General features: G+C 45.2%; 1 protein-coding gene and 1 non-coding gene across 47 annotated transcripts in view; both read left to right on the forward strand.

The window, feature by feature from the left end:
• Eri3 (ERI1 exoribonuclease family member 3) overlaps positions 1 to 12,831 on the forward strand; it is a 139,846-nt gene that overhangs the window by 32,494 nt on the left and 94,521 nt on the right. For 40 of the 46 annotated variants that reach the window (XR_002391723.2, XR_002391722.2, XR_015452622.1 and 37 more), the window contains 3 exons: positions 586 to 702; positions 7,007 to 7,066; positions 11,332 to 11,423. Coding sequence is in view for 41 of the 46 variants with exons in the window: in XM_021250769.2 (XP_021106428.1) it covers positions 586 to 702; positions 7,007 to 7,066; positions 11,332 to 11,423 (269 nt within the window). In the remaining 5 variants the exon portion in view is untranslated. The remainder of the gene's footprint in view (positions 1 to 585; positions 703 to 7,006; positions 7,067 to 11,331; positions 11,424 to 12,831) is intronic. The other 6 variants (XM_087214801.1, XM_087214779.1, XM_087214785.1 and 3 more) reach the window with 1 other exon arrangement.
• Positions 12,074 to 12,177, forward strand: LOC147827340 (U6 spliceosomal RNA). The gene has a single exon (XR_015452670.1). It is a non-coding gene; the product is annotated as a U6 spliceosomal RNA (small nuclear RNA).

Raw genomic sequence — 12,831 nt, forward strand, 5'->3', positions numbered from 1 at the left:
AAGTGATTGGGCGGGGAGGGGGGGAGGGTGGGTACTGCCTGAAAGAGAGGTAGGAGGCACTAGCTCCTATTACTTGTGTTCAGTTTTCTCCTTGTCTTTGGCTTTCTTATCACTTTTTTTCTCTTTGTAAAAACTAGTAAATAAACACATTGGCTCTGTTTAAACTTCCTTCAAGGAAATCTATGCACTGGTCTGATGGCTGGTTGTCTTAAGTGGCTGGAGATCCAAATCCATTCTAGGACAGGGACCTGAGTAAGGGGAAAAAGTCCCCCTTTTAGAGGCTCAAATGAGCATGCTTCTGCTAGAGAACCTACTGAGGAAACTGGGGAAGAATACACCATTGTCTTCCCTCTCCTTTCCACAAACAGTGGGGATGAGAGGCATGTCCAGTTTTTGGAGCCTGTGTGGTTGTTAGCCGTGGAAAGGTTTGGATTTTAACCGTACTAGTACCATCTTGCTCAGTCTTGGGTTTGGTCTGGCAAGAGTAATGAGCTGCAGACAGTCATTCTTTTTTGACTTGAAGTTATTGTTCGAAATGGTTGATTAAAATAACTTACTTCCTTTTCTATGTCTTTGACATTCCAGGAAATCATTGAGTTCCCCATCCTGAAGCTAAATGGCCGGACCATGGAGATTGAGTCTACTTTTCACATGTATGTCCAGCCTGTAGTCCATCCACAGCTTACCCCATTCTGTACAGAGGTAAGGGCCCTGGAGGTGGGTACCAAGGGCTGTTGGGAGAGAAGCTTTGGGATCACCAATGCTCTATTACAGGTCCCTTAGCAAAAGCTTAGGTCTAATCAGAGGTTAAGGCAAGTGTACTTAAGGTCTGGCAGTTTGGTTTCTTACAGTCTGTGACCCTACTTGAGTCATTTTGGTCCCTGGGGACCCAGGGAGAGCAGTGGTACAGTCTGCTCTAGCTTCTCTGACGTTTTCTTCCAGTACCATCTCTACCTTTCCTGGTCACTGGGCAGTTGGAGTCTAGGAATAGGATGGTCATATGTGGAATGTGGATTGAGTTTGTGAGAAGCATATTCTGACGCTGATGAAAGAGAAGACAGGCTGGGCAAGGCAGACTTGTCCTTACTAGGCTAGTGCTCTACTTGGCTATTTTGTCAGTAAGTTAGTACTGACCCCATTCTACAGATTGTGAAACTAGGACTGAGATTTTGATGTTTGCTGGAGGCTCAAAAGAGCCATTGGCAGAAGGAAAGAGCTGGTAAAAGTTCAGACCCCCAGGATTGTGTGGAGAAGCTTCTGTGACTGCTTTCTCATGTGATATATCATGTTATTCATTCTGCAGTGGAATCACAGGTTAAGCATATGTGCTAATAGAGGTAATGGGAAAGCATGAGTGTTTCTGTTGGGACTGAAGTGCATTAGAAACGTTGTGCCTTCATTTAGAGATCTACCTTTTATACCTGTGAATGATAGAGAAGTTCTTGAGTAATCCCACCGCCTGTTTGGTGTAGAGGAGGCTGGGGAATGAACTAACTGTCTGGCAAAGGTGTGTGGCTCAGTAGACTCTGTGGCTGGCTCAGCCCAGATGCAAGGTCTTGAGGTTTGCTTCTACACTTGGTGGCAGTGTTTACTACTGTGCGAAGTGGGCCTTTTGTTGTTGGTATCTATCTGCCTGGGTGTTAGTCTCTTAAGTTCTTTGTTCTAACTAGTGATGTTCAGATTGATCCCTCTTTTTCTTTCTTGGTTTTCCCCCTTTCCCCTGAAACTACCTGTGCCACCAGAGGGTGCTAATCTGTCCTCTTTGGCCCCTTTTAAAAAACTACCATTTTGATGATGAAGAAAATCCCTTTCCTTATAGGAAGGTCATGAAGTTCTTAAACCAGTCAGCTACCTGAGCCTTCCACTGGCCTGAAAGTCTAGTGCTCTCTTGTCCTACTCTTCATCCTCCGTGTGCGGCTTGTACCTTGGGGGCTCAAACTACCTTTGAAGCTAGGCTGCCTGGAATAGGCAAGCAGTCCTAATTTTTTTTTTTTTTTTGGTGGGCGACAGGGTCCGGCTTTGTAGTACAGGGCTGGCCTTGAACTCATTATGTAGTCCAGGCTGGCCTCAAACTCATGGCAAGCCTCCTGCCTCAGCCTCCCTAAGTGGTAGGATTACAGGCATATGCCAGCACGGCTCAAGTTTTGGAAACTTTGCTGCCCCTTTAGGAATGGAACAGAGTGCTGCTGAAACACAACTCTAGGTGAGTGTAGATGCTCTAGGGTGTTGGGACAAGAGGGATTTTCTCTGGAACAGGGTGGCTGGTGCTGCTTGGCTGTTTTGGCGAGGGTGGGGGGCAGGAGGGGGAGGAAGACTTGTGAGACTACGAGGAAAACTGTTTCCTTTTTCTAGGTAGTTTGACCCAAGGACATACATACGTAATTTGGAGGATAATAGGAGTAGTGGTTGGGATCTTGGCTATGAAGACTGTTTTGAAAGTGAGGAAGGATATGGTTATGTTGCAGGTACTGGGTCAGCCATTTTGTCTGAGGCTTTCAGGGCTCAAAACTTTCCATGACCTGGTCCCTGCTTTTTTCTCCAGCCTCACATCTTCCCTGCTTCATCTCCCACCTGGTTCTCTTCACCCAAAGGCTGCCCTCTTACAATCCATCTTTGCATGTAGTGGTTCCTGTGCCTGTACACTACTTAATTCCTACTTGTTCTCGCTAAATCCTACTTGTCCTCTAGCATTCAACTTGGGTCACCTTCCCTGGGAAGCTTTCCCTCATCTCCAGCTTGGGTTATGCTCACCTCAACATTGTACTGATCAGATATATTATATTTTTAGTTATTTATTTGTCCCCCTACTGGACTATGATTTCTTTGATGGCAGAACTAGACCTGATCCATTTTTGCCCCATCGTTAGGGTCTGGTACCAAGTCTACATTTGATGCATGTTCTCTAAATGGATGAATATTGTCAAGGAATCATTCCTGTCTTCCCCCATAACAACTGTGCTGCTGACTTGCTCTTTTAAAGTAAGTAAATACTCTATAGAAAACCTCAAATTATCTAAATATTGGCCTGTATACAGACCAGATGGAACTATGTAACAGAAGGAAGCAGGGACACAGAATGAGGCTGTTGTTCTGAGACCTCATCCACCTGCTAATAGCTACCTTTGGGGGTAGAGTGGAGGTCATTACAACCAGAGAGAGTCATTTTATTAGTAAGTGTGAACAGCAACTACACATCTCTGGATTATATGTAAACAACTCCTGGCAAGATTTTCTCTCGTGCACAAGATAAGACTGACTGACTTCCTTTATTTTTTATTTTGAGACAAGGTGTTGCTGAATTGCATATGTGGGACTCAAACTTGCTATCCTCCCATGTTTACCTTCCAGAATGCTGGGATTACAGGTGTGAACCACCATGCCTGGCTTATTATGCACAAGACATTCTTAGGAACTTTAGCCTCTGTGTGTGTGTGTGTTTGTGTGTGTGTGTGTGTGTGTGTGTGTGCATGCACTTGCACATGACACATTACACATATCACATGCTTGTGTGGGGAGAGAGGCTTAGTGCTGGATGATATGAAGTAGGATTTTACCTTGAGTCTTCACATCACAGACAGACATTCTTTATTTTGCTGCTCCAGGTAAGAAACACATTACTAGCTTTCTTAAGGGCCTTGTTAAATTAAGTTAGTAATCTTCCTGAGACATGGTTCTAGCAGAAATAGGATGAGATGTGTTTCATTCCTTCTGGAGCCTTTTCCCTACAACCTCCAGAATTTGTTCCAGCTTATCAGATCTGTCTCTAGCACCTGAGCTGCTGCGTAGTCCTTAACCACGTGCAATCTTTTTTTGTTGTTGTTATGAAAAAACTAGAAAAATACCCATTTGCTAAATGCCAGTAAAGGTCTTTGTATTGCACCTGTACTTATAAAGGGTGAGATTTATTGGTCTCTTTGTCTGAGGAGAAAGAGTGGTTCTGATTATCAGATTGTGCACCAGAGACAAGTGCTTATGTAATCAACAAACTGTCTTGGTGTCAGAATACGATTGTGTTGGAGATAAACTGAAAGAAGAAAGCTCTGGATGCTGACACGTTATTGGCACTAGTTTTCCAGGGCTGCTTCCTATAGTCGCTAGTGTTTATGATGAAGCCAGCTCGCCCCTGGACAAAGCCCTTGTGCAGGTAGGAGACCTCAGTACCCAGCAGTGTTATCTGTCAGGGTCAGAAGCCCCTTGCCTTGTGGTTTCCGAGTCTGGAGAAGTGGGAGTTAATCTGTAATCCCTCAGTGAAAGGAGCCACAGAGCACACATTAATTCTTCCTCTCACCTCTCCTGCTTTAAGTGGTTAAGGTTTCTGAGCTCTGTTTAGCCTCTGAGCCCTGGTTCTCAGCTTAATAATACTTGGCTTTGCTCTAGACTTTCACTGTGAGAATGTGAAGGCTTTAAAAAATATATATATTAGCCCAAGTAGGAAGGGCCTTAAACTATAGTATGAAGGGTTTAAGGTAGGCCTAACGTAGAAGTTCCTGGTATTTTATAAAATTCTCTCTCTCTCTCTCTCTCTCTGCTGCTTATATGTTTTATAGGTCCTAAGCATCAGATAAAGGTACTGACTTTATTAATTTTACCCCCTATTCATCTAGTGTCTTTCCAGAGCTGATAAGAAGTGTTTTATTTTTGGAGGGATGAGGGTTAAGTGTTCAAGCCCCCCAAGTCTCAGGGTTGAGCTCCTTTAGGAACTCACTTTTGAGCCCAGCCTCTTTTCTGGGAAGCATGGACAGAGCAGGGGCTGGCCTCATAAGGTTCCTCCCAGGCTGATGATACTGGGATTGCTCAGTCTGTGAGTGGGGTTTGTGAAAGCCCAGGTTAGTGGTGCCGCAGGATGGGAAGAGTGGGCCTGGCTGCGAGTGGAGAGTCCTGCAGCAGGATGCCTGAGTAGCCTGTAGTTTTCCTTTATGGTGTAGTGAGCTTCTTACCCCACATCCATGGTTTTCATGGGGCCCAGAGAAGGTACTTGTGCAAGGAAGTAGGGCTCTTAGCACTGGTGCCATTGGTTCCCTGTGTGAGTGAGACCTTCTTGAAGCCCTTCAGGGCGCACCTCATCTGAGTTACCCTTGGAAGGAGCTATGAGGAGTAGACCTGACCTTGCCCCAGGAAAATCAGATTAGACACAAGACTGATATTTGGACTCTGGAGATTGCTAAGAAGTGAGAGTGGCCATGGGCCTTCTTTTCCACGGTAGTCCTGACTCTAAGCCCTAGTCTTCCAAGTCCTGGAAGAACTTAGCAGGAGAGAAGCTGAGCCAAAGTGGACAGTGGTGGTGCCTGAATGTCTGTCCATAATTTGAGCAGTAGACCTGGAGTTGGGAGTAAGCCTAGTCCTGACTCTCCTTGGTCCCTCCATACCTGAGACAAAACAGAGCATCTGCTTGCCTGCTCAGTGTGTGGCTCTGGAAGGTGGACAGGCTCTGGGTACTACCTGGGCAGGGTGTAAGAAGGGGCTGCCCAGAGCACAAATTCTGTGAAGACAAGGTTTTTATATTTTTTTAGCTGCCAGATCCCTGGTTCCTAGAATAGGGGCTAGCACACAGTATGCTGTCTGAGAATAGTTGTTGACTACATGAAAGGAAAAATCTTCTGCACTCCAAGATTAAAGCTGCCGACCCCACTCCCTGCCCTCAGCCCACGAGTCTTTTCTTCTCCTCGACTCATGCCCTCCCTCTGCTGGGCAGTTCTTTGGTCTCCCAAGCAAGGAAAGGGTGTGGAGGTGCCAGGCGGGTGGGCATGGTGTGGGTTAAAGCTTTGTGAAACAACAGTGTAGTTAATCTTTCTAATTTATTTTCCTTTTAGACCATGGGAAGTCTGTAGGCAGCAGCTGTTACCCAATTAAAATACAGATTAATATAAAAACAGTTTCTGGAATATAAAATAGAGTGGCTGTGTCCTTACACTTCCTTAAAATACCACCTAATAATGACTTGATGAACTACAGAATCCCACCTAGAGGAACTCAGCGTTCTTAAAATGAAAATTTCTTCCCTAAAAGGTGTGTATTACCATTCCATGTAAGTCACTATGAGAAAATAACCTTCCCCCTTAGACCTGGCGGTTTCTGTGAGTTGGGTATTTGGTATTCATTAAATGTAATTATAGTTTAATTGGAGTTTTAAACCCCTTCCTCTCTACTTAAAAAAAAAAGTTGTTTCCAAGCAAGCCCGAGATACTGCTCTTTCTGGAAGTAGGCAGGGCCTTTTGGGTATGGTGATTTCTAGTTGGTGTCCGAGACATGGGAGCCTCATGCCTCAGATCCTTGTAGGCAGTCTATCCCTAGTCTGTGCTAGAGGGATATTTTAACTTAAAAATAAAACAAAACAAAAAATCGAAACAAGTTTACTTGAACCTAGATCTGACCTAGGCAGACCATAGGCCTGTGAGTCAGAGAGTCTCTAGGCCAGATATGGCACATTAGGCCTTTTCATCTTAGTTTCTCCATTGGCTATAGGTGACTTTTTCCTGCTTGGCTATGTGGTATTGAGGCAAGGTATGCAGAGTGACGGGTAGATGCCCGCAAGGCTTCACTGGTGTTACCAAGAGTGTGGTGGGGGAAATTCTGGACATCCAGGCCTAGGGATGAGTGAACTTGAAAACAAGCGCCCCTTTACGATGCTAACATTCCTCAAATTTTACAGGAATTTTTGTGAGGCCTGGAGTTGTAATTTATAGGAAAGTAATCGAGCCTGTTGAATACAGAGGACATATAACTTTTCTTTTTTCTTGCAAAATGAAAGCCAAAACAGGTTTGAGACACACCCCAAGGTTGGCATATGTGTATGTACCCAAATCTCAGGTCAGGCTTTTGTGGGGGAGTTCACATTGGTGTTCTGGGACTTTAATCCAAGGCTCCTAGTTGGGTTCTGAGCCTGAAGCAGTGCCAGGCCAGAGCCCGTTACACTTGAAAGAGAAAAAGAGAAGGGAAAAGAGCCAGTCCAGCTTTGAGTCCCTGCATCCTGGTTTTCCACCCAAAGCCTGTTTTTCTTTCTTCTTAGCTCACTGGGATTATTCAAGCCATGGTGGATGGTCAGCCAAGCCTGCAGCAAGTGCTAGAGGTAGGTTGAATAACCTTTAATTCCTGACCTCTGACCCCTTTCTGCTGCCTTTCTCTCCCTCCCCTCTTGAGAATGTAGCTGTGTAATTTGACTATGATTATGGCTTGATTAGAATAACATTTGCTGTCACATCAGTGACATGCTATTGAGAGTATTGAACCATTGATCTGTCATCTCCAGCTGTTCCCGTCAGGGTTACTGACAAGATGTCTGAGGGCTGCTGGGAGCCAAGCGTAGTGCCCCCACCTTGCCTGGCCCATGGCCCTGTGCCTCCAGCTCTGGGGCAGCCTGTGCTGGGTGGGCTGGGGCTAGGGGAACTGAGCTGTGGCACTGTGGGACTAGCCCCAGGGACTGGAGGTGTTTTTGTTTAGCTTTACTGTTGGCTTCTTGTGGCATGTGAGCACTTCATTAACTCACCCAGAACTCCCCATTGATGGCTTTTGTTTGCTGTTAGCTCCTCTAGGAACTGCGGCTGGGCCCGCCGGCCCCACTGCAGCTTGCTGCTGGATGCATTGTGCCTGTCAGGGGTGCAGAGGCTGCACTAGGTAATGATTCTTAATCAGAATAATTACAACAATTGGCTATGTGAGGGAAATCAAATTAAAGACTTTAGAACCCTTGGCAGAGACCACACTTCTAGGATGGTCTCCTCAGGGAGCTGGAAAAGGTTAAGACGCTGCTTCTTGTGCTCTGGCCTGAGGGAGTAAGGAGAGGCAGTTTGGCCTCAGTGTGTCTCCTACCCTCTCTGGCCTGGGGGTTTTGAGAGGGGGGAGAAGGTTCCCCCACAGTCCTCTGTAGGGGGAGAAGAAAAAGGCCTGTGGATCTCATTAGGTGCTTTATTTATTTTTAAGACCAATGAACCCCAAGTCCAGACTTTATCAGTGCACAGGAGGAGGCCAAGTATGTATCTGCAGGAATAGCAGGGGAGGTAGCAGCCTCAAGGAGATAAGTAGTAGCAGGCAGAAGGGCCCAGACCTCTCTCTCTTTAGCCCTAGCCAAGAATCCTTTCCCATGGGTGAGAGGTGCAGACTGAATTTCCTGGGACCCTTCAGAATGGAGCAGTGGCCAAGAGGCACTTGGCAGCATGTACTCCCTGTACCTGGAGTCAGGAAGCCCCCGCTCTGTCAGTCTCTGGGTCAGGGTTAGGGTGCCTGACCAGTGACTGGGAGAAGATGAGGTCTGGAGTGCGGTTCAGCCCCATTGACGCTGTTTTTTGAGGGGAGCTCCTCTGTTATGATTGAAGGAGTTCCTCAGTGTAGGTTCTCCCTGTAAGACCAGACTCAAGGAGAAAGAGGGGCCCATCCTTCCCTGTGTACGGGCTAGCAGCATCCCCAGCTAGGGCCTGGTCCCTGTGGGTGGGCTGTTGAGGTAATGTGTGTTTTCTCTGTGGCTCAGTTGAGGAGGAGATGTGGACTGTAGGAGACATCCTGCTGCTAACCCCAGGCTAGCCCTGGAGCAGGATGTTGCTGAGAGAATTCTTTTTTAGTCTTCCCAGCAAGCTACTTTCTGCACTTCTGTATACTTTCTGGGTGAGGAGGGAAGATTTCTGGCTGACTAAGGGTGTTTTTGGCAAGGGCAGGAGACCAGACTGGTCCCATTAGCCTTGAGGTGGTTATTGAACTAACGAGCCTTCATTCATTTAATCAGAGAAGGGAAGCTGGACAAGCCTGACTCCAAATGTAGTATTACTCCCCTGGACAGGCTCATAATAAAAAAGTGCTCGCTAAATATCTGCTATATGAGTGCTTCTCTTTGTGAAGGCCTGGTCTTGCTGGGTGTGGCCTCTCCTGACAGTCCTGCTCCAGTGGTGGAGAACCTATGGCATGTGTAGTGTTTGTTTTTCTTTTGAGACAAAAAAAGATGTTAATGTATGAATTGTCCTTTCTGAACTAAAACCTGAGTATTCAGGTTTAATTGCAGTGTTGGCATTTTGCCATAAATAAGTGGGTTTTGGGTTGCAGTTTGGGTACTCTAAACAGCTCACCATCACTGTCTGACCTATTCTGTCCTGCTCTCTTTTCTCACTGTGTAGGAGTTGGGGCATTGGGGAACTCTCTAGCATATGAGGCAGTTATCTTGGTGAGCTGCACCAAAATTATGCTGATTTAGGCAGCTTTGTTCACCTTACTTCTTTTCATGTATAGAATCTGCATTATTTTCTTTAGGCAACCCTGGGGAAAGGATGTGATTGTGTGTGTCTGCATGTGCATGCATATAGGGGATTGAGCTGAAGTGGCTGGGGAGGCTCAGACAGCGCTGGGGAGATTCTTGAACTGAAGAGGACTCTGGTGTACAGACTGTGAAGAAAGTTTAGAGGGCTGGGGATTTAGCTCAGTGGTTCCGCCGCCTGGCTTGCAAGTGGGAGGTCCTGAGTTCGATCCCCGGTACCAAAAAAAAAAAAGAAAGAAAGTTTAGAGACCACATGGTCTGTCCAGTATGGTACTAGGGAGCAGCTCTGACATTCGGCGGTTAGACTGCTGGAGCCGTGGAATGAGATAGGTTCCTTGGCTTTACTCAGAGGGCTACTGTGGCATCTCGAGGTGCCTGGAGAACCAGCCTATGCCCGCTAGAAGTAATCTTACTTAAAGATACCCATGGACCCTGTTACCTGCTGAGCACACAAAGCCCTTTGCAGTCTGCCTTAACTAGTCCCCAACCTCATTGCCTGTTCCTCTTTTCTGAGCTCTGAAGACTTCTTACACTCAACTTTTACCTATGCATGTTCTGTCAATGAGCAGATACCCATTGAATAACTATATGCTGGGTTAGGGATTAAGGCAGTGAATGAGGAAGAGCCGCTGCATTTATGATGCTTGTAGTCTGATAGGGAAAGCAGACATTAAAGAGATAATTTCTTCTCAAGTACAGAATTATTATGCCTGTAACTTTGCTTCTACCTTTTGTAGCCCTTCCTCTTCTTGGTTCTTCCTATAACACTCTCGTCACTTCTCTATTGTTCCATCTATTATTGTTTTATGATAGTCTGCCTTTTGCCTATTCTCAGCCTACTGTCTATTTGTGGTAGGCACTTAACACATTATCACATTTAATTTTCAGAACAGCTCAGTAGGGTGAGTCATCCTACCCTGTTTTATAGATGAAGGAAACTGAGGTTCAGAGGGGTTAAATGACTTTTAAATGACTTCCCATCTGTGAGACAGCCAGGATATAGAGGAGCTAAGAGTTGGAACCCAGTTGTGTCTGATTTTCAGTCCCACATTTTTAACTATAATGTGATACAGCCTTAAAAAATAATCTTCCTGTGTAAGTAGAATCTGTGTTGTGATTTGCTACACTCCTTCCCTATGCCTGAGATCATCTGAAAAATAGACAGTGCTTCATAAATTCTTGATGCTAATTCTCTTGTTATATACTGATTTTAGTATTTGTACTTCCCAGTATGGGTGCAGACAATAAAAGTGGTCAGAGGGATGAAGGGAAAGAAAGACAAAGTGTGTTTAGCAACAGTTTTTTTTCTCTGTGCGGGAATTATACTTAGCCTCCAAAATATTCTGCTGAATTTGAATCCTCAGCTAGAAAAGGAGAAATACAAAGTTGGGGCCAGTTTATGATCTCTTAGCAGCTACAGCAGACAATGCTATCCAGATGCCAGGATGGGGCTGTGGCCTGGCCAAAGGACCCTCCTCTGATGGTGAAAATTTCCTCACCTTTATTTATTTATTTTTGGTACTGGGGATCGAACTCGGGACCTTGCGCTTTCGAGGCAGGCGCCGGAACTACTGAGCTAAATCTCCGGCCCTCCTCACCTTTATTTGAAAAACCAGATTCATAAACTTGATTAATAGACATTTGGTGGAATAGTATAATGACTAAATGAATGAACAAAGCTGTGGATGAGAGTGCCTGCTCGAGGCCACCTTTCAGCCTGTTCTCATGGTCCAGTGCAGTCTGTCTGTGGTGGGCTCTGCCTTTGTCTGAGGACCAGTGAGGGAGAGGAGCAGCCAGCAGAGCAAGGTATTTGGGTTGAACGGCTGGGACTTGGAGCAGGCTGCCAGACAGCAAGGGTAGAGGGTTCCCTTCTTCCACACACTTAGGCTGGGGCATCTTCCTGAAGGGATCATCCTCCAGGTGCTTCCATAGTTTCCAGCCAAGGCTGAGAGCCCAGAGCATAGCCATGGTGGGATAAGATTACAATTTTCTCCTGCCCTGATTACAAGCAGCTTATCTGTGTTTCACTGTTGTGGCTTTTCATGGGCTCAGGAAAGAAAAAAAGAAAATCTCATCTGTTCTTGTGTACTTTTCAGAGGGTCGATGAGTGGATGGCAAAAGAAGGCCTCTTAGATCCAAACGTCAAGTCAATTTTTGTCACCTGTGGAGATTGGGACTTAAAAGTCATGTGAGTATGAGGGGAATGTTTTGCTCTGGGGCTTGGAATCTGCAGGACCAGGACTTGCCTTTCTGGGGTGTAAATATTCAAGCCTACAGGGCATCTAGGGCAGGGATTCCTGGGGTCCTTGGAGCTTTCAGGACTAGAGGAGGGCTGGGAGCCTGTCCTTGACTTCTGTGGAGCTGGGTGGGGACAAGTCAAGGGCCTTCCTGGACTGCTGTTGTTGGGGCCTTCCTGCCTCTGCCTGGTCTTGTTGCTCACAACAGCTCTTCTGATTACTGGGCTGCATGTTATTTTCCTAGAAAGAAGACATTAAAAGGGTCTTGAAAAAAATTTTTTTTAACCATATATATTAGGTTTACTATTCTGAGTGCTCTAGAAATAGTAACACATTTACCAATCCGCTAAGTAGGTATTATTCTTATTTGTATTTCATTTTTTAAGCTGAAATTTGCAATGTTTATTTTTCTATTTACTTCAGAATATGTTTGGATAGTTGTTTTTTAAGTTTAATGTGTTTTAATAGCAAATTTAAAGGAACAGCACAGGAGATAGACAACATTAAAAACAGCTTGCATGTATAACCACTCAAGTAGAAAAGTACAGTGAGTAGACACAGACACACTTTAGTTGCTGTCAATAAGAAATTTACTTGTTTTGTGCTTGATTCAGCAGCTCATATACTAAAATTGGAATGATACAGAGACTAGTATAGCCCCTGAGCAAGGATGACACCAAAATCCCTGTTCATTTTTAAAAAAATCATCAGAGAGTCCTTGTTCTGTGTGTGTATGTGTTTTGGTGTTACTGGAGATTGAACCTAGAACCTTCACACTGAACTACATTCCTAGCCTTTATATTTTTGGGTGAGTAGTTTCTTTTTTTTTTTTTTTCTCTTTTAAAAAATTGGTTGTACAGATTAATGGGTTTCATTTTGGCAGATTTGTACATGCACATAATGTGTTTTGATCATTTTCATTCCAATTCCTATCACTCCCCTTGCCCTGCCCGCCCCTTAGTTTAACATGTTTTGGGGGGTTTCAGTGTATATAATACATTTTTCTCATATTCATTCCCCCTATTACCTGCCCTTATGCCCCTCCCCTTCGTATTTTTATTTTAAAGCTAAGGAAATTACAGCACAGATAGGTTAAGTAGCTTGTCTGAGGACACACAGAGCAAGAATCGAAACCTAAGCAACCTGGCTTCAGATTCTTGCCTTTCATTTTTATCTGGCATGCAAGACCCTGGTGATTCAGTTGAGAGCCTGGTAGTGGGATGACAAAGGGCTGCTTCTAGGGAACTGTCCAAGTCTCTAGCCTCCTCTTTTCTCCTTTGTCTCCACTGCTTTTTCTACTTTGTCTCCTGTTCCTCCTGCCCTGAGTGAGGAAGACAGACTGGTGCTTTTTCTGGGTTG

Source organism: Heterocephalus glaber, unplaced genomic scaffold (genome assembly GCF_053883595.1).
Source record: "Heterocephalus glaber isolate CG9 unplaced genomic scaffold, H.glaber_assembly_v1.0 deba00001451, whole genome shotgun sequence".
In the NCBI taxonomy this organism is placed as follows: Eukaryota; Metazoa; Chordata; class Mammalia; order Rodentia; family Bathyergidae; genus Heterocephalus; species Heterocephalus glaber.